The sequence below is a fragment of the Ambystoma mexicanum genome, chromosome 12 (assembly GCF_040938575.1).
Source record: "Ambystoma mexicanum isolate Mex_15411 chromosome 12, UKY_AmexF1_1, whole genome shotgun sequence".
In the NCBI taxonomy this organism is placed as follows: Eukaryota; Metazoa; Chordata; class Amphibia; order Caudata; family Ambystomatidae; genus Ambystoma; species Ambystoma mexicanum.
The window spans coordinates 881461721-881482851 of NC_090936.1; the positions used below are offsets into that span (position 1 = coordinate 881461721).

Here is a 21131-nt window from a genome sequence, read left to right on the forward strand (position 1 = left end):
CATTAAGGGGTAACCACAACAACTCCATGAGCCACATAAATTGACTAATTTCATTCCCCTCCCCAAAATACATTTTTGTGGTAGAAGACCAGAGGGTCAGCCAATCTCGTCTTCAGGGACGATAAAGTTAGCCCCCTACCCTCTGATCAATAGCCACACTAATTTTCAGGCTGGAGTTTTTTGCGTATAGCAAGAGTCTTTCTACATCGTGACACTGCAGTGCTCCTCCTCTCCACCCACATATCATCAGTTTTAGAACTTTAGGCGAACGCTGATGCAGGTTTCCCACCTAAAACATATCAAACGGTCTTAAAGGATTTTTGGCTGCAAAGTGTAGCGTCTTGGCCATTCTTATGCCTGCAATACTTAGTCTGTGTACTAAGCCTGCTTCCGATATACAGGAACCAATGTAAGCATTCATTTATTGGATTCCTTTGCTCGAATTGCAAGTGTGGTAGAATACAAAAAGTAGATTTGCAGGGGAGTTTTGGTGGTACTAAAATCTATAGCTACTGAACCAATTTTTTCCCCAGCAGATATATACAGTGTTACTCATTTGGTATATACTACGTTTGAATCCCTTGCTATGTATTACATGTACACAGAACATGAAATCAAAATTCACATTTCTATCTCTAAAGGGGGTCCAATGAGATTTGTGGTTGTGGACAAGATCACTGAGATTTAGTCGTCATTGATATTGCAATTCTAGTAGGTCATGCTCCTACCTATATCTCCAAAAGAGCACATCTTTCCCGAGATGCAAGAAGTAGTACTCAAAAAGTAATGCTTATTTAATGAAACAATTGAAAAACATACCTATTGCTAAAGTCAGAACTTGGTCTTCCAATAGGTGGACTGTTTTCTCAGCACAGAAATTTTCTTTGTTCAAATACATGGAAAAATAGTTCTTTTCAGGATTTTGTGCATCACGGGAAAGATTCAACAACTGGAAAAGAAAACCAATATAGTTACGTTTTTGAATTCACTTAAGAGCTAAATTACTTTTTTGTGCACAATTCTATCTTACCACATCAATGGAACTGGAGTGAGATGAATCCACATTTTTTACATAACTGGGATCTAACGCAGGAAAAAAAAGAAAAAGTACATCATTGTACAACAACTTTAATCACTGAAGTGCACATTTTAACTTTGTTTTATGTTGAATGAATAAACAAGTTTGTCTATTCAGAAAAAAAGAATTCCATAAGAACACACCATATAAATCAAAAACAATACATGTTCGATATCAAGAAATACATTACAAATTCATATTAAAAATGAAAAAGTTATGTTTAAAGATGACTACAATCAAATAATGGGGACATAACCTACTCTTCCACATCTACATTAAAAAACGGTTATAGGGTTCAACACTGACATGTACACCAAGCATACTAGCTTACAATATGGGGTTACTTCTTATCTAAACAGAATAGGGGTATACTGAGATACCTTTGCAGAAATCCTGTGCTATTTATACTTGCTATCAGGTTCAGCTTCTTCCCATTCACCGTCATTTGTAAAAACAGCTGGGAGGATCTCAAAACCAAAAGTGGCAACTGCAGAATTTCCCTCAAATGCCACCACAGTTCTAGCACAAACATCGATTTCTGCATGAATATGGAAAATCTACCCATTGGCTATGTCCTCGTGATGTTAGTGGCAATATGTTTCATCTTGTCATCATCTCCATCAACGTGGCAGGCTTCCCTCCTGCCTTTCCACTGACCCTGCAAAGTTTGCCTTTGTTAAGATAATGTCATGCAGATCAAAATAGAGCACGGTAAGTGGTTGCAAATCTAATAGACATCTCATCCTGTAACCCATTGTGCAACATTCGACTGAGTAGAGGAACATGCGTTTACGCAAAAAGGGGAATCTACTTCAATAAGTAAGTTGTTGAGCTTTTGTTCAGCTTCTTAGCCATCAGCTCACTGTCTTCAGACATCATGGTCCTTTGATCAAGCAATTTCTCAAGATCCTGTTGGGCCAGCTGTAAAGCATTTGGCCACCAACAGCTGACACTTCTGGGATTCATCTGAAAGTCTCAGAGATGGGGCCAGATGGACACCAAGCTAAGTTCCCATAACCATGGGGAGCGGTTTATGACCCAAAGGTTGACCCATGGTAGCGGGTGGGCAAGACACTGAATGTAAACTAGGGATGCTGCTTCAAGTGCCAACGATGTCAGGCTGGCTTGTGAGGTAGAAATGTAATCCTGCAAGTCTGTAAATTAGCCTCTTGGACTGTGATGAAGGAACCAGTTAGAAATAGAATATTTAAGGGGAGACAGTGCAACAACAGCTTATTTCAAGATCCATTGGGTCTCATTAAGAGTTTGGGAGATATTAGAGGTGCTAATTCCTCCACACAGAATTGCAATTGCCACCAGTGTCAAATGTAGAATTTCTACCAGATTAGAAGTTGTGGTTAGTCCTCATTCCAAAGTCCAATAGGACATCTGCGGCAATACCTCTCTCAAGGATGTAGTTCCATTGGAGGTAATGCCCCTTTTTCATTCAGTATCTACATGCATACACTGGAGATATTACATTCTGTTGAGTTTGAAAGTCAAATAGGAGGACTGAAACAAAGGTAGTTGCGTTGCATCTAATTCTTTCAGTAACCTCCAAACACTTAGAGGCTCATTGTCCTTGACCAGCCACATACAACCAACTAACAAATCTCAGCTACCCACCTGCAAAGAAAACACCACAATGAAGCGATTCTACATGGTTCCTGAATTTCATCCAATGATAATCTAGTATTCCAGAACATCCACTGATGTAGCGGCAGAGTAGCAGTCTTTGGCAGTGACTGCAGCTACTCTTTTCCCTGCATCTGCAGACTACAGTCCGTCATAAGTTTCCTGTGTGTATCCAGTGAGTGGAGACTGCATAAAAACTCCACTTCCCGCAGAGTAGCGGCATAGTAGCAGTGTATGGCCGCTATGGACGCCATAGACCCCATGACGCTGCTTTGCTGAGCCCTGCCGCCCAAGAGAAAGGCAGACAATTGAGGAGCTTGCGTCCCCGCGCCGAGGAGAAGAAAAAACCCCTCAACAGCAGCGGGAAAGCGGACCATCTGCACACCTCATCCGAGGGCCTGGGTGATTCTACCGACCCTGACCGGGCTGTCCTGAAACCTTCGGGTGCATCCCCTGTGGCTTGGAAGACTCTGGGTCCGGCTACCACTTAGACGCTGCGGCCTCTGGTGCCTTCGCCAGCGTCTTGGAAGCCCCCCACCAGTCACAAGGTATCCACCAAGAGGCCGAATTGGCCGAAGATTGAGTCTGCGATGGATCCAACAACTCCAAGAACCCGCCTGCCCCGCCGAGAATCTTCCCACCAGCTCAGGACGTACCTGTTGCGTCCGCCTCGCCTGCTTCCTCAGTTGACGGCGGTCCAGGGGCCTGCCCCTCTCCAGAGACGGCTAACTCCACACCGTCTGTCGGAGGAGGGACGGCGCCGAGTCGTGGAGGAGTGGGAGGGGCTGGCATGGAGCTGCGGGCAGCGGAGGTGGAGAGTATCCCAGGGGGCGCTGGAGTGGCAAGATCAACAAAGACTCTGGGAATGGGAGCTGTGCCACTAATTGCAAGTGTCTCACCAGCTGAGGAAAGTGCTTACAGAGCCAATGATAAGCAATGCAAGACTACACCTGAAAATAGTCTGCCAGACGAGGCTTTGGTCAACATGCAAGTAGGGTGCACACAGCACACCCAACCTTTTAAGGTGAGCATTGAAATACACCCCACACCACAAAAATGGATGGAAGGCGCTGCTTGTCCAACCAAATGAGGCTGCTCCACTTGGCTCATCCTTGATCCACGTGCCTGACCCAAGCGGGGAATGGGAAGACTCGGAAGATCAGAGTTGCCACTCAGACCACTCAGCAATGAGAACAGCTACTTCAACCAAGGGCGAAGGACCTCGCCCCAAGAAAAGTAAAAGATCTTTAAGGAATAAAACATCATGGGCAGCCCAGTTGAGTGGCCAACCCATCCATATAAGTGGGCCGCCAGCAAAAGGTGACGAACCATTGCCCTCCAGTAATGGTAAAAAGCAGCTAGCTAAACGCCCAACCAGGAAAATATTAAAATCCAAAGAAATCTCTAAACTCGTTGAAACCAAACTTTCTTTAACCCACACCTTGAAAGACTTTTTTGGGAAACTATGCAAAAGAAAATAAGATAAGATCTGTGAAATCAGTGACAGTGAAATGTTGGAAGTGGTGTTCAGCTCAGAGGAACACAGTGTCACAAAATCAAAAAACAACAAGTGCCAACTTGCCTGTCTCTTCGCATCAAGATGAATTACTGCGAAAGGAAACTCCTCTTGAGCTAGAACTGGCGGGGGGAAAGCCCACAACTCTTGAGACTCGTGACATGTCACATCACCAAGATCAACAATGGGCAACGCACCTACACAAGAAAAACAGCAGCCCTGTGGCGTTTTTGTTCCACACGACAAGCAGTTGCCTTGTGGCGTTTCCTCTGCCTTGGCGTGCCCAGAACGACTTTCGAACAAACCAGCTGCCTTGGCGAATACCTGTCCACCTCTAACGGGAACTTGGGAAGACACACCCTCTGGTGCTATTCCGGGCCCAACCGTAGTGGACGAGAAACGGTTGAGCAGCCAGGAAAGCTCAGACTTTGTTGTGGAGCAAAGAGCGAATCCCACATAAAATGACCTCCCCAACGAACTTAAAATAAAGGAAGAACTGGTCTTTCTGAGTAAAACACCTCCTCGCGCCAGAACTTCTGAAAAAGACTGACATCAATGGCCTTGACTCCTTTGAGAGCCAGAAGGATTAGTGAACTACCAGAACTACCTCTGAGAGCTAGAAGACTCAGTGAATGACCAGAAACTATACCAGCTGACACTCCAAAGAAAAAACTGGACATTCTGACAATCATGTCAGTTGTAATGGTGTCTCTCGCCCCCTTTACAAAACTGTATGAGTCGATAAATGATACTTTAAAAGATGACAGCACAATCTCAGCAATGATGCACTCCAAACTCTATTTGGAGGGTTACATTTCTGCAATGGAAAAACAACCAGAAAGAGTCCAACCTAATACAGCATGAGAGGAGACTTCAGATGACCAGAGGCAAGTAACCCTAACCATTTCCCAAGAGGTCGGATGCCAGACCGCGCGCAACTGGAATGATTTAAAGCAAGTACCAGTTAACAAGCCAACTGGTCTTGGGGCGAGCGAAAACTCGCCTAACAACCCACCGCAAAAAAAGCTCAAAATGTCTGAGAAAAGTACCAACCCCTCAAGAGAAATCAACGACAAAGGCAAAAAAAACAGTCCTTCAGAAACTAAGCGATCTCACAATTGTGTGTGCAAAGACAATGAGTCAATACTGCCAGTCAACCTTCACAAATCTAACATTAAGCAAAATAATCCCCAATTGAACAAAGACTTCCCAATCTTTGCAGACTCTAAGACAACACAAGAAACCCAGAGGAGGGAGAAACAATGGGTCTTCTGACTACCACTGTCGGAAAAGAGGCCGCCCGCCAAGTCAAATATGAAGCCGGGCCAGAAAGTGAGGCCAGGGGCGAGCCGCAAATCCAGTGGAATGGCTCCTAAACATACCAAGGAGACACATTCATTTGTTTGCATCGAATTGGTGGAGCCAACTAGCCCCGTAGACACTTCAAAAACGACAAGAGGACTTTTTGATGGAGGAAGCCTTATCAAACTTAAGTCAACATCTTGACGACATTCTGGTGGACAAACCTGATGTCTTGCCCTCAGCCAGTCCTAATGCCCAGAGACCTGAACCTAGGACAAACAAATGTCTGAGGCAAAAGATCAATTCCTCTTTCTTACACTGGAGGAACGCTGCAAGAAGGCGGCCCAAATCAAAACATGGGGGCATGATCAGCCGGCCCACAAGGAACTTGTGAAACCTGTTAAAGGATCCCAACGGCACTATCACTCAAAAGCATCAACCTCACTAAACCACAGTCTTGGGAAAAAAAAACAAGAAAATCCCCTGAATACTTCACCTCATGAGCATCGCAGAGGAAACGATCTCCAAGAGAAGGCTGCAGAACAATGGAGAGCCGAAATCCAAGAAACTGAAAATCGAGGTAGAGGCACCCCAACAAATTTCAGAGCACACACAGCGAAGAGTCTAAACCCAGCCTTCAAATTGGACCAAATCAGCGACAGTAGAGAATACGTTATCCTCAATAAAAGAACAGTCATGGAACTTCTTCAAAGCATACTGAAACTCAGATCAGTGGAATCCAATGATCTAAAAATAGTAGATCCAAGTCATGAACGTAGACAGGCTACTACATACCTGTACATAACTTCTAGATCTGTAAAACAGAAGCTACGTGACTCCATGGGAAACCTCCTAAAACTAGGATATGACCTCATAGAAACTGATGAATCTAGACTCCAACAACCGCAGGACACTCACAGGCAACGTCAAAAACATTCAAGTCCACCAACAAGAAGAGAAAACATTAGGCGCAACAGATCACCGCCTGATAAGAGTCAATATGGTTTTCAGGAGGCTATTGAAACGCCTTTGGAGATGGTGAGATGGTAAGAAGGTCCCATGGGGACAAAGGGATCGAATCTAAACTTAGCCAAGAAGAAAGATCAAGAGTAATCCAAAAGCAAAGCAAAGAAGGAAAGCAAGAGGCTGCCGAAGAAATCAAACGAAGTCCGATTGGCCCATTGACATCAATAAAAAGAGCATTTACGCAGACCATCGGCAAAGAATCTGAACAGCCGACAAAGGGGAAAACTATGGGCTTGGCTTCCGAAGTCCCTTGCCCTCCAAAGAAAATAGCAATTCAAGAACATTCAGAAACTCAACCCAACAATCCAACGAATTAACACCAACTCAATTATCAGATTTGGTTCATGGAACACACAAGGGTTTTCTCATCACATGGTTCCGGGGGACGCGAATCTGGACTCTTGACATTCTGTGCCTCCAGGAGATGTAGCTCACAGAGAAGCCTGTCCTAGACGTGTTCGACTTAGCTTTTGCTCCAGCAATAAAAGGATCCAAAGGGAGGCCATCCTCAGGCCTGCTAACCGCGATACGCTCAGTGAAAGGGATGAAATAGATTAAAATCTTCGACTCTTTTCCTACTAACAGTTCAAGTGAAGTGGACTTACTGGAACTCAGAACTAGTCAAGCCATCAGCAGCATCGGTCATAATCATGAACATTTATTGGAACCCAGATGCAATCACTGACAACGACTTCCTGGACATGATGGCGAAAGAAATCCACAGATCATACATTGATCACGCAGAAACACATCTCTTCATCTGCGGGTACTTAAATGCAGTCTGCACAAAGAAGTCCTCACGGCCACTGGGGACCTCGGCAGAGCTGCGTGGCAAAGCTTGGCTTTCCTTGATGAACTCCAGAGAGCTAGTTCTTCTCGATACCACCTATGCCTGTACGGACCACACTCCAACCTGGGAAGGTCGCAATGCATCGGCTACAGTGGACTATATTTTTGCCTCAACCCCGTTGCGTGAAACTATTGCTTCCTTCAGCATCCTTAAAACCTTGGCTAGCGACCACAATCTACTGAGCACAACGTGGCCATGTTTTCTGGCGGAAAAAGTCATGCCTAACTCAAACTTGGCAGTAAACCTCAAAGAAAATCGCCTCTCATTGAGTGCTAACAACATCATAACTCTGACAAGCAATTATGCTCAGATGGGAACATTGAAAGTGCCAAATCTCCAACCAGATTATTGCTTGCTGCTCAACACCTTCAAAAAACCCAAATTGAACCAAGGTGCCGCCACAAAAAATCCTATTCACCACTATGATCCAACACTGGTCGCAAAAAGATGTCCCTTAAGAAAATTAAGGGCTAGCCAGCAACAGCTCAGAGGCAAACAGACAAGCTCTATCTGTCGGGCTGAAGCATTTAAGTCCTGGCTGAAATCCTATTGCCTTACCTTGTACCAAAAGGACTCGGAAGAAATGTTTAGGGCTCTCTGCAGCAAAAACACACGCAAATTCAGGGCTTTGATCAACTCCACAGAACGAACTATGAGCGACTCATTAATGAACAGCATTGGAGAAGACATTTGGATGACACATTACAAAAGTCTTTTCTATGATCCATCTGGGATTTCATCAAGCTCCCAGGAACAAGATGTGTCGCTCTGGGTGGAGCTTCCTGACAGACAATATATCTTGGAAGTCCTGAAGAAACTCAAACTCAAGAGCCCCAGGGCCTGATGGGCTAACTAACATGCGCCTGAAACAGCACCCGGAAGAATGGTCATTGTTCATTAGCCAAGTCTTTCAAAGATCTGCAAAAGTCAAGGAACTACCAAAATCTTGGACTACCTCAGTAGTAGTTCCTATCTTTAAGAAAGTAAATAGAGACGACCCGAAGAACTTCCGTCCCATCGCACTTCTGGACGTGATTGGCAAAGCATATAGGTCACTGGTTCTACGTCAATTTCAATCATGGTCAAGTGTGGCACTATGACTATCCATTCCAGTCCGGGTTCAAGAAAAATGTTGGCACGGACATCAGTATACTAACCTTGAGCATCTTGAAGAGCAAATCGCTGGCAGGAGGCCCTCGAATCTTCATGGCTTTTATTGATCTAAGCCAAGCTTTTGATCAGGTAGATCGAGCGAGACTGTGGGAGAAATTAAGAAAGTGGAATTGCCCGGCTGTAATACTGCAACCAATCACTGCACTCCATAACACCAGAATACAAGTCTGTCTAAACCATCAAGGGACTATCTGAAGAAATTATCACAAATCGAGGGGTAAAACAAGGCTGTCCCTTGGCCCCGGCACTCTTCTTGGCCTACATAGGAGATTACAAGGAAATGGAGTCCAGTGTTGGAGCATTTCCTCCTCAACTTGGTCAGGTTAAAATATCTAGGATCCTGTATGCGGATGATATTATTTTCCTTGACTAAACTGCCATTGGATTACAGAGACAGCTGAAAAACTTTGCTGAATACTTCACAGAAAACCATCTAGAAATTAAATCAAAAACAAAAATACTATCGATAGGAAAGGGGAGAGGAACAGCAGACAATTTAGTCTGGCGCCTAGAAGGTGAACGTATTGAGAAGGTAATAGACTTCAAGTACCTGGGCATTATGCTAGACAGCTCCCAACATGAAAGTGCCATGCAAAACGACCTGCAAGAAAAAAAAAAATAAAAAAAAAAAATAAAAAAAAAAAAGAGCATAACATCTCAGGCTAAAGCCACTGACAAGAGGTTTGGCCGCTTCTCTTTAATACCAGTTATAGATTTCTATAAATCAAAGTTTGTTCCATCACTTGCATATGGAGCAGAAGCTATGCCAGGCCTACCCAAGAAGATTTGGCTCACACTCGAAAGCAACTTCTGGTGGAAAGTGCTGAACCTGCCGAACTCAACGCCTATGGTTTTAATAAGGTGCAAACTGAGCCAGCAGTTGTTACAATCGGTGGTAGAAAGAAACACTATGATGCTGTTCAGGAAACTCTTGCTGGAAAACTGTCCCCTGCTACTGTCAGCAAATCAACAACGAACTGGGGGTGGGGGGGGGCGATGTACAGTTCTAAACCACTGATCAGCGGAATAAGAAGCCAAATAAACGATCCAATGCTCTAAACAAGACCTGATGGATAATGCAACAAAGATTCACAAAAAAAATGAACGAATCAGACTGGATCTGTCAGGAATAGGGTCTGGGGCAAGCCTAGGCGACAATATTGTAAGAAATAGGACACAAACTACGATTCCCAGCATGCTTAGAGGTGCAATGGTAGTTCACTTATTGGTGCCAGGAGACAGCTGGAGTTCATTAATGGAGTATTTAGTCGTTGACCGCTCGTGCACAGGTGCTGATAATTAATGTTGTGCAGCATGGGCGGCCACGACAGCGTGTGTGAGGAACGCAGGTTGGCGAGCGACTGGTTCATGTCTATGAAGGCGGATGGAGGCTTCTGTCGACCACGGTAGTGAGGGAGAGTATCTGGCCGAGCAGGTGGAGCCTTGCTGTTAATCCCGGGAGGCAACGCAAACTTGGCGTAAGACCTCCCCGTAGCTCCCGGGCCGCAGCGGTGAAATCTCACCCCTTCCAGACAGCTGCCTTCACTTCCATACGTGGCAGGTGCTCCACGGGGCGGCAGCGTCTCACGGCCACATACCAGAACGTCCGGGTGTACGAGAGGCACCCGGACTCGAAGATAAGTACACGGATACATGTTTCATTAATGTTGACAAGAATTATGTTTTACTTGATACGTTAAAGACTTGAATGAGTTACTAGCAAGTCCCCAGGTTGGGGGTAGTTTAATCTCTATGGGAAGTATGAGGCAATACTTATCGCAGAGACCCTTCTACTAAGAGATAAAGTGCAAGACTGTTCATTTCGATTCTGAAGGGATATCTTGGGTTATGTTTATTGCTTTTGTTCGCTCATGTTTCATGTCAGCCCATGGGGCCATGTGTATGTTGACTTCATGAAGGGGGCTTCCCTTGTACGTGCCATGCAGTTTGTATCGCTCTTGTCTGCCATGCGTTTGCTACATGTTATACTAACACGGTCATAATTATGGACATGGTATAGGGTAATTAAGAACCCTAAAAAACTCTGTTCAGGAGACAAGACGGACAAGGATTATCAAGTAGGAAAGACTAGGTTATTTCTTGGTTTAGGATTAAGTAATTGTATTGAGATGCATGTGGTTTGTACCCATCTTTCCTTTGTCATTTCACCCCCTTTCCCTAACTCAGTCTTCCCCCCATTGGCTGCCACGTGGTTAGCTGTGTATTTCAATTCAGACGCCCGTGCCAACCACGGTGGGAGGGTCGATCTATTCGGCTTCTGTGGTTCGGGAAAGGGGGTTGAAACCCTTCATCCCTGGTTAGACTTGACAGAATTATCAGCCCCCCGATTTTAAGGGTATTTAAACCACCCAAGCCAAATGGATTCGAATCCTCCTTCGTTAGCAAAAGTGCCAACGACATTACAAGCAATTCAAGCAGAATTAGCACATGCCAGACAAGAGTCTAACACTATTAAGGCTCAAGTTCAGGGATTAGTGGCTCAGAGTACTCCATTAGAGGGGGCGGGGACGTCCACAGGGGGTGTAACAGGGATAAACTCTATGGTTGTTGTACAAGCACCCAGCAGTGTGCCATTAGCACAACCAGAAAGATTTGCGGGAGATCCAAGGAAGTATATGACCGTTTTGACACAATGTAGGTTACACTTTTTGTGTAAGCCCACTGCATTCAAAACTATACAAGCTAGGACAGCGTTTGTGATATCTTATCTAACGGGGGATGCAGCAGCATGGGCCATGCCATTGGTGCAAAAGGATGACCCATTGCTATACAACTGGGATCAGTTTTTGACAGAATTTGGACGACTATTGGATCGAAGAGAAGTTTCCTTAGCTCAGGATGAGGAATTGTTAGCCTTAAAACAAGGGTCACGTGATTTAGTATCCTATGTTACGCAATTCAATCAGTTGGTAATAGAGACAGATTGGCCAGAGAATAAGCAGACAGTACTGTTCTATCAGGGACTCGGGGAGGAATTGAAAGATGCGATGGCCCAGGTGGAACCTCAACCAAGTTCCTGTACGGCGATGATTGATCTAGCTTTGAGGTTGGACCATCACATGAATGAAAGGAAAGGTGACAAAAAGAAACCGGAGATGGTACCTTTTGTAAGATTGAACAAGGGTAGGGGAGGAAAGAGTAGTGATGGAGAGCCCATGCAAATTGGGGGCGTAAGGGGAACCCTTGTCAGCAACCAAGAAAGAACAGCGCAAGGTGAATAATTTATGTCTGTACTGTGGACAACCCGGTCATTACATAAGAACATGCCCTAATATGCCTAAAAAGGTCGGGAGGAGTGATGGGAGCAAGGTGGAGGCGGGAAAAGGATTGGGCCGGCCTTAGTGGGAACTCAAGGGTCAGGCCCCAGTTTGAGGAAGTTCCCAAGTTGGGCAACTAACACGATGGATCATAAGAATTCTCATGTGTATCCATTGGTAACATTTTTTGCATGCACAAAACAAATGGTGTCAGCTATGGGGGATTCTGGTGTGACAGGACGTTTTATTGATATTGGTTTGGCACAGAAGTTGGGATTACCATTAAGAGATAAAGCACAGGTGGAAGGTGTACAGTTGGTGGATGGTTCTCCCTTAATTTCTGGTCCAATTTACCAACAAACACAACCTATTCAGATGAGATGTGAATCAGGCCATGTGGAAGAGATTGTGTTGGATTTGATTGCAGCCCCGCATTTTGGTCTTATTTTGGGTATGCCATGGTTGATCTTACACAACCCTCGTATTGATTGGGTCACAAGAGAGCTATCATTTACTGGGGTAGTGTGTGAAGAACATTTGAAGGAAGGGGTAGGACCGGCTCTATTTCTGGCAGATCAGATAGGTGACTCACAAGTGGTGGGGGCTGTGGGAATGGGCATTCCTAGGCCGTATGTGGAGTTTGCATAAGTGTTTGACAAAAAGGGAGCTGAGAGGTTACCTCCACATAGCTCCTATGACTGTGTGATTGAATTAGAAGCTGGAGCCAAGTTACCATGCAGTCGTATGTATGCACTAACAGAAAAAGAAAATCAACATTTGAACGAGTATTTGGATGAGATGTTACAAAAAGGGTTCATTAGACATTCTACCTCACCAGTGTCATCTCCTTTGTTTCTTGTGCCAAAAAAAGAGGGAACACTTAGAACCTGTATTGACTATAGAGCATTGAACAAGGTAACGATAAAAAATAGGTATCCCTTGCCTTTAATTTCAGTTCTGTTGGATCAGGTAAAATCAGCAGCGATTTATAATAAATTGGACTTGAGAGCATACCATTTGATTTGAGTAAAGAGTGGGGATGAGTGGAAGACGGCATTCAGAACTAAGTTTGGACTATTCAAATATTTAGTTATGCCGTTTGGCTTGTGTAATGCACCTGCTGCATTTCAATATTTTATGCAAGATGTATTGAGAGAGTTTTTGGACATATTCGTCATTGTATATATTGATGATATCCCGATTTATTCTGCCTCAGAAGAACAACACATTGAGCATGTGCGTTTGGTGTTAAAGAAGCTACAGGAGCATGAATTATGTGTGAAGTTGGAAAAATGTGAATTCCACACTACTAAAGTGGAATTTCTCGGGTTCATACTCACTCCCACAGGTATAGTAATGGATCAAAAGAAGGTACAGGCAGTCATTGACTGGCCAGTGCCTCAATGTATCAAAGACATCAGTCCTTTTCGGGATTTGTTAACTTTTACAGGAGATTCATTTCAAATTTCTCACAAATTGTTACGCCAATCACTAAGCTGTTAAGAAAATCCTCTGGGTTCAGTTTGGACCAAGAAGCAGAGAAAGCATTTGTCACACTAAAAGCGGCCTATACCTCTGCTCCGGTATTGAGACACCCTAATCCTGAAAAACCTTTTCAAGTGTAAGCTGATGCCTCAAATACAGCGGTGGGGGCAGTGTTGTCTCAAAAAGATGGAGAAGGGAGGTGGCATCCTGTGGCTTTCTATTCTCTGAAACTCACGAGTTGTGAGCAGAATTACTCCATTACGGACAAGGAATTATTGGCTATACGGGCAGCATTTCTGGAGTGGAGACAGTATCTTCTGGGAGCGAGACATCAAGTGGTGGTGTTAACTGAACATAAGAATCTGCAGTACTTCAAGACCGCACACACTTTAAGCCCCAGACAGTTGCGGTGGTCACAATATTTCAATGAATTTGACTTTCTGGTAACTTTCAGACCAGGGAAGAAAAATGGTAAGGCTGATTCACTATCTAGGCAGTAAAACTTGGAAAATGTGGTGACAGAGGTGAAGACTATTGTTCCAGTGGAAAGGGTGGTGGGAGCAATAACGAATAGTCTGTTGAGTCAGGTAAAAAAAGAAATGAAGAAAAACATGAATGCGGCATGGGGCACTAAGGATCCTTTGGAGACGGTCAAAGAAGGCCTTCCGTACTATGCAGGAAAATTATATTTACCTACTCGGGATTTACAAAATAAAGCACCGCATTGGTGTCATAACTCTCCTTTGGCAGGGCACGCGGGAAGGAAAAAGACAAGCAATGTTGACTAGGTACTTTTGGTGGACAACTTTAAGACAGGACACCCTTGATTAGGTCACAAAATGTGAAACATGCACACGGTGTAAGGCAGATCATGCACGGAAGGCAGGACTGTTGCAACCCTTGCCAACCCCTGAGAAGGTGTGGACTCATTTCTATGGATTTCATAACTGACTTGCCTCCTGATAAGCATTTTGACACAATATTGGTGGTAGTGGATTATTTGTCCAAACAAGCGCATTTTGTGCCTTGTCAAAGTATTCCCGGTGCAGGAAAACTGGCAGAATTATTCCTACAGAACATTGTTCAGTTACATGGGTTGCCACAAAGTATTGTGTCGGATAGGGGCCCACAGTTTACCTCTAAGTTTTGGCGTGCTTTTTGTGCTATGCTGGGTATTGAGTGCGCATTATCTACAAGTTATCATCCACAGACTGATGGACAAATGGGGCGTGTCAATCAGACTTTGGAGCAGTATTTACAATGTTATTTGCATGATGGTATGGAATCATGGGTACAGGCTTTATGGCTAGCAGAATTTACATACAATAACACTGAACATGCTTCACTAGGGATGTCACCTAATGATTGTTTGTATGGACAAGAAATGAACATGTTACCAGAACAGTTACCACCAGTAGCACACTTTCCAGCATTACAGGAGAGGAAAGAATCTCTTTTGGCCCTAAGACAAAAGGCTAGAGTAAAGTTGGAGCAAGCCAAGAAGGATTATAAGACACAGGCAGATAAAGGGAGACGAGCAGCTCCTAATTATCAAATAGGAGACAAAGTACGGTTATCCACGCGTAATTTACCATTGGCAGGATATCGTAAATTTGCTCCCAGATTCATTGGTCCATATGAAGTGATAACATGTATATCACCAATGGCTGTCAAATTAAAGTTGCCTGGAACATTAAAAATACATCCTGTATTTCATGTGTCTCTTCTTAAACCTGCAGTTCCGGGAACACGAGTACAGAGACCGCCAGCCATCACCAAAGAAGGACAAACGGAGTATGAGGTCAAGAAGATATTGGATTCAAGGCGCAGACAGCGGAACTTGTGGTATTTAATTGAATGGGCTTGTTACGGAATGGAGGATTGTTCCTGGGAACCGGGCAGTTCTGTGCATGCACCCAGATTGGTAAGACAATTCCATTTACGTCACCCGGAAAAGGCAGGCCCAGGGAAGAGCCCTGGGAGAGGAGGTACTGTCAGGAATAGGGTCTGGGCAAGCCTAGGTGACAATATTGTAAGAAATAGGACAAAAACTACGATTCCCAGCATCCTTAGAGGCGCAATGGTAGTTCATGTATTCGCGCCAGGAGACAGCTGGAGTTCATTAATGGAGTATTTAGCAATTGACCGCCCATGCACAGGTGCTGATAATTAATGTTGTGCAGCATGAGCGGCCACAACGGCGTGTGTGAGGAACGCAGGATGGCGAGCGAGTGATTTATGTCTATGAAGGCGGACGGAGGCTTCTGTCGACCACGGCAGTGAGGGAGAGTATCTGGCTGAGCAGGTGGAGCCTTGCTGTTAATCCCGGGAGGCAACGCGAACATGGCGCAAGACCTCCCCATAGCTCCCGGGCCGCAGGGGTGAAATCTCCTCCCTTCCAGACCGCTGCCTTCACTTCCATACGCGGCAGCTGCTCCACAGGGCGGCGCCGTCTCACGGCGACATACCAGAACGTCCGGGTGTACTTGTGAGGCACCCAGACTCGAAGATAAGTACACGGATACATGTTTCATTAATGTTGACAAGAATTATGTTTTACTTGATACGTTAAAGACTTGAATGAGTTACTAGCAAGTCCCCAGGTTGGGGGGTAGTTTAATCTCTATGGGAAGTATGAGGCAACACTTATCGCAGAGACCCTTCTACTAAGAGATAAAGTGCAAGACTGTTCATTTCGATTCTGAAGGGATATCTTGGGTTATATATTTATTGCTTTTGTTCGGTCATGTTTCATGTCAGCCCATGGGGCCATTTGTATGTTGACCTCATGAAGGGGGCTTCCCTTGTACGTGCCATGCAGTTTGTATCGCTCTTGTCTGCTATGCGTTTGCTACATGTTATACTAACATGGTCATAATTATGGACATGGTATAGGGTAATTAAGAACCCTAAAAAACTCCGTTCAGGATACAAGTAAGACAAGGATTATCAAGTAGGAAAGACTAGGTTATTTCTTGGTTTAGGATTAAGTAATTGTATTGAGATGCATGTTGTTTGTTCCCTATCTTTCCTTCGTCATTCCACCCCCTTTCCCTGACTCAGTCTTCCCCCCCATTGGCTGCCACGTGGTTATCTGTGTATTTCAGCTCAGACGCCCGTGCCAACCACGGAGGGAGGGTCGATCTATTCGGCTTCTGTGGTTCGGGAGAGGGGGTTGAAACCCTTCATTCCTTGTTAGGCTTGACATGATCAAAACGTGTGAGCAAGCAGCAACCTACAAACTGACCTTGCAGCTCCCGTATGTGACCCAGAAACTCCACATGCCACACCGCTCGTGGGCTCATATCCAAACCGGAAACTGAGAAACATCTAAGAGCGTGCCTAAACCTTCATACCAAAGTGATCTTGGCCATCCATGGCCTGGCGAGCTCTAAGAAATGCAAATTCTGCAAAAATCCTAATGAGGTTGAAACAACGAGGCACCTCCTATCATGCCCAGGAGTGGAAAACATCAGGCAACCCTACTTGAAGCCTATCTTAGCCTCAGCCTACATTTTTGACGAAGATGTCTGGTGGTCAAGACTAATCGGAGGCCAAAAGACAGCGTGGGTGACGGCCACAGTGAAAATAATTGACTTAATCTTGGCTATGGCAGACAAAGAAAAGTAGATAAAGGACAGAAAAGTAAAACGAAAATTCTTGTAAAAACCTTAAGGGTTAAATAAGTATAAAATAATGTTTTAAAAAAAAACAATATCCACTGGAATGAATCATACACAATGGCAAAAATATGTATTGTACTACAGCGAGCCAGGTTATTCTCTAAAGATTATACCCATATATTGCTTCAAATTCCTTTGGTACTCCTCACAACAGGGCTTATGTGTAACGCTCACCTGACTCCCACGGAGGCGCTGGCCTGGTTCTCGCTGCTGTGACCTCGTCTAAGGTGATGCGCAGGGTTCGGAAAACGGACTGGACCGGGCCCCCAAATCTGGCTTGTCTGGCTCGCAGAAGTATCCTTCTGTAGGCGAAAATAGGGGATTAACTGTCTGCGGGGTAATGCAATCGGCCTCCCAGTTTCCCCTCTCACCCTCCTCGAAACCCTTCTGTGATTCCCCATAGCGTCTCACCTTAGGGTCTGGAAGGACGAGCTCTCCATCCTGCTTCTGATGCAGGGGCGCGTTGGTATCCAGTTACTTCACTGGATTTTCGGATTGGTGAGAACCAAACATGCTTGGCTTCCTGGTAAGTTTTTTGATAAGAGGTTCCCCTTGTGTCCATGCATTAATGTACTAATGCTAGTGTCTTTTTCCCCATAGAGGCCGGGGTACGGAATGCCGGGGAACAGGCACCGACCCGAGATGACAGGTGAAATCCTTGTGGAAATCAGGTAAGTCTTTAATGAGCGTTTTTTTGGTAATGTCTTTTCATTCGCTCATTAGCGCTGATGTCTTTTTCCCCTTAGGTGCCGGGGTCCGGAAATGCCAGGATGCGGCGCGGACCCGAAATGAAGAGGGAATGAATCAATAGGTAAGTCTTAACATGGAGATTTAGCTTTCCTTATTCCCTTCTCTCTCTCACCTTTTGTTCTTGCCTTTTTCTCCCTAGGCGCTGGGGCGTGACTGCGAATCCGGATGATCGCTGCTGAACATGGAGGCGCCCTGTAAAAGGTGAGTGGAATGCGGCGCTGCAGCGATCGACGCAATGAGCTTTTAAATAAAAGTCTTCCTTTTCAGGATTGTCAGCGAGATGTCTCCGGGATGCGGCTTTAGCAGGTAAGGACTTTTCCTTCTTCTGTTCTCTTCTTCTCTTCCTTTGCAGGTGATCCAGGATGCTGGCAGGCGTGGCAGAAGTCAGGATGCAGGAGCAGACACGGTGAGCGTCCAGCTGCTAGATGCAGAACAACGCAAAGCACGTGTGGCTGTTCAGATGGGTTTTAAATAACCTTGGAAGAAGTTCCAGGTATGTATCCTTCCCCGAACACGCCCGGATGGTAAATTAGTTCCACAGGTTAAGTAGTCCCTTTCAGGCCTCAAGGAAGCCGGGATTCCTGCAGCATGGTCTGCATTAGGTAAGTGCACCCAAGCACTCCCATAATGAGCCTGGCGCCTATGGCGCCAGGACTGATGTCTTTTATGAGCCTGGCGCCATAGGCGCCGGGACACTGTCCAAAGGGCCCCTATATGGGGTTGCTGGGTCTTTCCTTGGGGACTGGATGTCCGCTTTCGGGGATGCAGGGCTTGAACAGGCTCCCCGGGAGCGGGCATCATGACATTATGATGTTTACTACTACAACAGCTGGCCCTAAAACCAAGGATTCGTAGCAGTCTTTGTGCAGAAGTAGTGGCGGCCGCTTGAGAGCATGTGAGAAGTGAGGTCACGGAACAGAGCAGCAAGGAGGGCTGTAAGCCAACACTTTTGCAGGACAAAATGATGTTAGCCTGGAGTGAAGCGGGAAACCTGACATCAATAATACAAAAACCCCTACGGACTACAAATCTCAGGATGCCCCACGAAATATGGCATCAGTATAAAGCCAAGACAATGAGAAAAGAAATAAACAAGAGAGATGGAAAACAGCGTCTCCGTATGTAGTCAGACCCACACAGATAGAAACTAAGTCCAAGTGTAACACAGAGGGCTGAACAGGGAGGAGGAGGAGGGGGAATCATCATCAGGTGTGGGGAAACAGTTGCTGGGATCACCAGGGGTTAATGACTGGGGAGGGGCGGCACACAGGTTAAAAGCAGCACCAAACCGTTCTGAAGGGGTCTTGTCTTGCAGGAGCGGAAGGGGGCTGACAGAGCTGCCCCGGAGTGGAGTGAGACCAGTCCAGAGTATCAGTAGGCATACTAAGGAGGAAAGGAAGAACCGCAGGAAAAGGCCTTACCTCATCGGAATGCAAAGACAGCCGCACACCGGAGAGCAGCGCATGGCGAAAAGTGAGCCTTCAGCAATGTGAGGATTGACACTTTGTTTTGTTTGTTTTCTTTTACGGATTTTTTTTCCCGGCTGGCCATCGGGTTGAATTGCTGGAGAGCCTGCAGCTGCAAGCCTGGGAAGGGGTGAATGATTTATTGGACATTTGGCCTAAACATATGAGGGTATGTAGTTCATGCTCGATACGAACTGTGAGCTGAATTTAATTGAAGGGAATGCAGTCCCAATAATCCTTGGTTTGCATTAAAAACAACGTGCCATATGCTGAGCTGAAAATAAACCTTTGTTAAAATTACCTATTGTCTGCAGCTGACTACTTTACAGTCTTCTACAAGATAAAACAAAGCTTAGGCTTTATATAGACTCCCCATAAGTGCACCAAAGGTAAGAGTCCTGCCAGAAACACCCAAGTAATCAAAGTCTAATTCTGTTTTCATACTTGCCAAAACTTGATCGTTTTCTGAAGTGCTTACTCCAGTTATACATAGAGTAACACAGCTAGTTGTGACAAAGTCACAGTACTAACATCGAATCTCCAACCCCAGGTCTGCCCTAGATTAGGGCTGACAGGGCCAGCCCTGAACTATTCATAAACCCCCTGAGAGAACAACTAATTTAGACATTACCAGGCCACAAGGAAACTTGATATTCAGGACCACATCTCCCAAGATGCATCAGATTTAGAGATCCAAAACCCAAGGTGGATTCTGGATTGTCTTTCAGGGAAATATGCACTATGAGGGAACACCATCGCACCCAGAGAGACCCCTTTAGTCAGAAGGTGCAGATCCTTCAAAGGAAAAACCTAACTTATGCCAACTTCTTCCAGCAGCAGCGCTGGTGAAGAAGACCAGGTTTCCCCCCCTGCAGAATTAAAAAGAGAAATACTTCCTTCCCCTGTAAGAGGATTCAATTCAACACTACAGCTAAGTCAACGCCTAGTCTATAATACTGAATGGAAACCCTTATTGATATATCTTTAGGTCCAGTTCATGCGTTCTGGATGACTACCCCTATATAACACCCCTCTCTTGGAATCCCCCTGACCCCACTGAGCCAAGAAGTAGTTCTGTTTTGCAAGTTTAAAAGGTTTATTTGATAATTTAAAATAGATATATCACACTTTATAATAAATTAATACTTGAATATCACCCTTAATCTGATATGATAAAGATTAACAATGGAGAATCTGGCACTAGCACACTTCTTTATAATCACTAATGAGTTGACAGGATATGGATAAGATAGCACACTGGTAAATAGGAACAAAAGTATAATGTGGTAGAGGATGCTTTATGTAAGCTCAGGTGGATGCAATATTCAATGAATGCAGTACAGAAAATACTCAATAGGATTTCAACCAAACAATGTAATCACTTTTCTCTGGCTATTCACTCCCCCCCCTCTTTATGCAATGCAAGGAAATGGAAGGAAGCACACAGTTCTCAGAAATGCAATCAATGTAATCAGTTCAATCCAGCAAGCTTAGACAACAGAAAACAGATAGGAGTTTTGAAATCACAGGCCCAAATTGCTTTGATATGTGCTGGCAATGAATTAAAAAAATATGCTAAACGCTTTTAATTCCCTTACAGAGGTTCAGGGTGAGTGGTATCTAGTTAATATTAGTCCAGGCTCACACTAGCAATGATGCAGGGATAGTTAGCAGGTTAAACGAATTTCTGGCAAATGGAAAGCAAACAGCAGCAGTTTTTACATGTGAAGAAATTGCAAATCGCGGTAAAATTCGTGGATGCGTGTTCCGCGATTGCGGTAAAACTATAAGGGGTAGGAATGCGGTTCTTGGTGCGATTCAAAGCTACGATTCTAAGCTATCAGAGGAAAGTTACTGCAAGTCTCTAGCCCAAACGGTCGCGGAGATAT

At 44.9% G+C, this 21131-nt stretch overlaps 1 protein-coding gene across 3 annotated transcripts in view; it reads right to left on the reverse strand.

Moving 5' to 3' along the window:
• LOC138513069 (uncharacterized) overlaps positions 1-21131 on the reverse strand; it is a 1355028-nt gene that overhangs the window by 937368 nt on the left and 396529 nt on the right. For all 3 annotated transcript variants that reach the window (XM_069627754.1, XM_069627753.1, XM_069627752.1), the window contains exons 5-6: positions 1031-1083; positions 820-949 (exon numbers count right to left, since the gene is read on the reverse strand). In XM_069627754.1, the coding sequence (XP_069483855.1) occupies positions 820-949; positions 1031-1083 (183 nt within the window). The remainder of the gene's footprint in view (positions 1-819; positions 950-1030; positions 1084-21131) is intronic.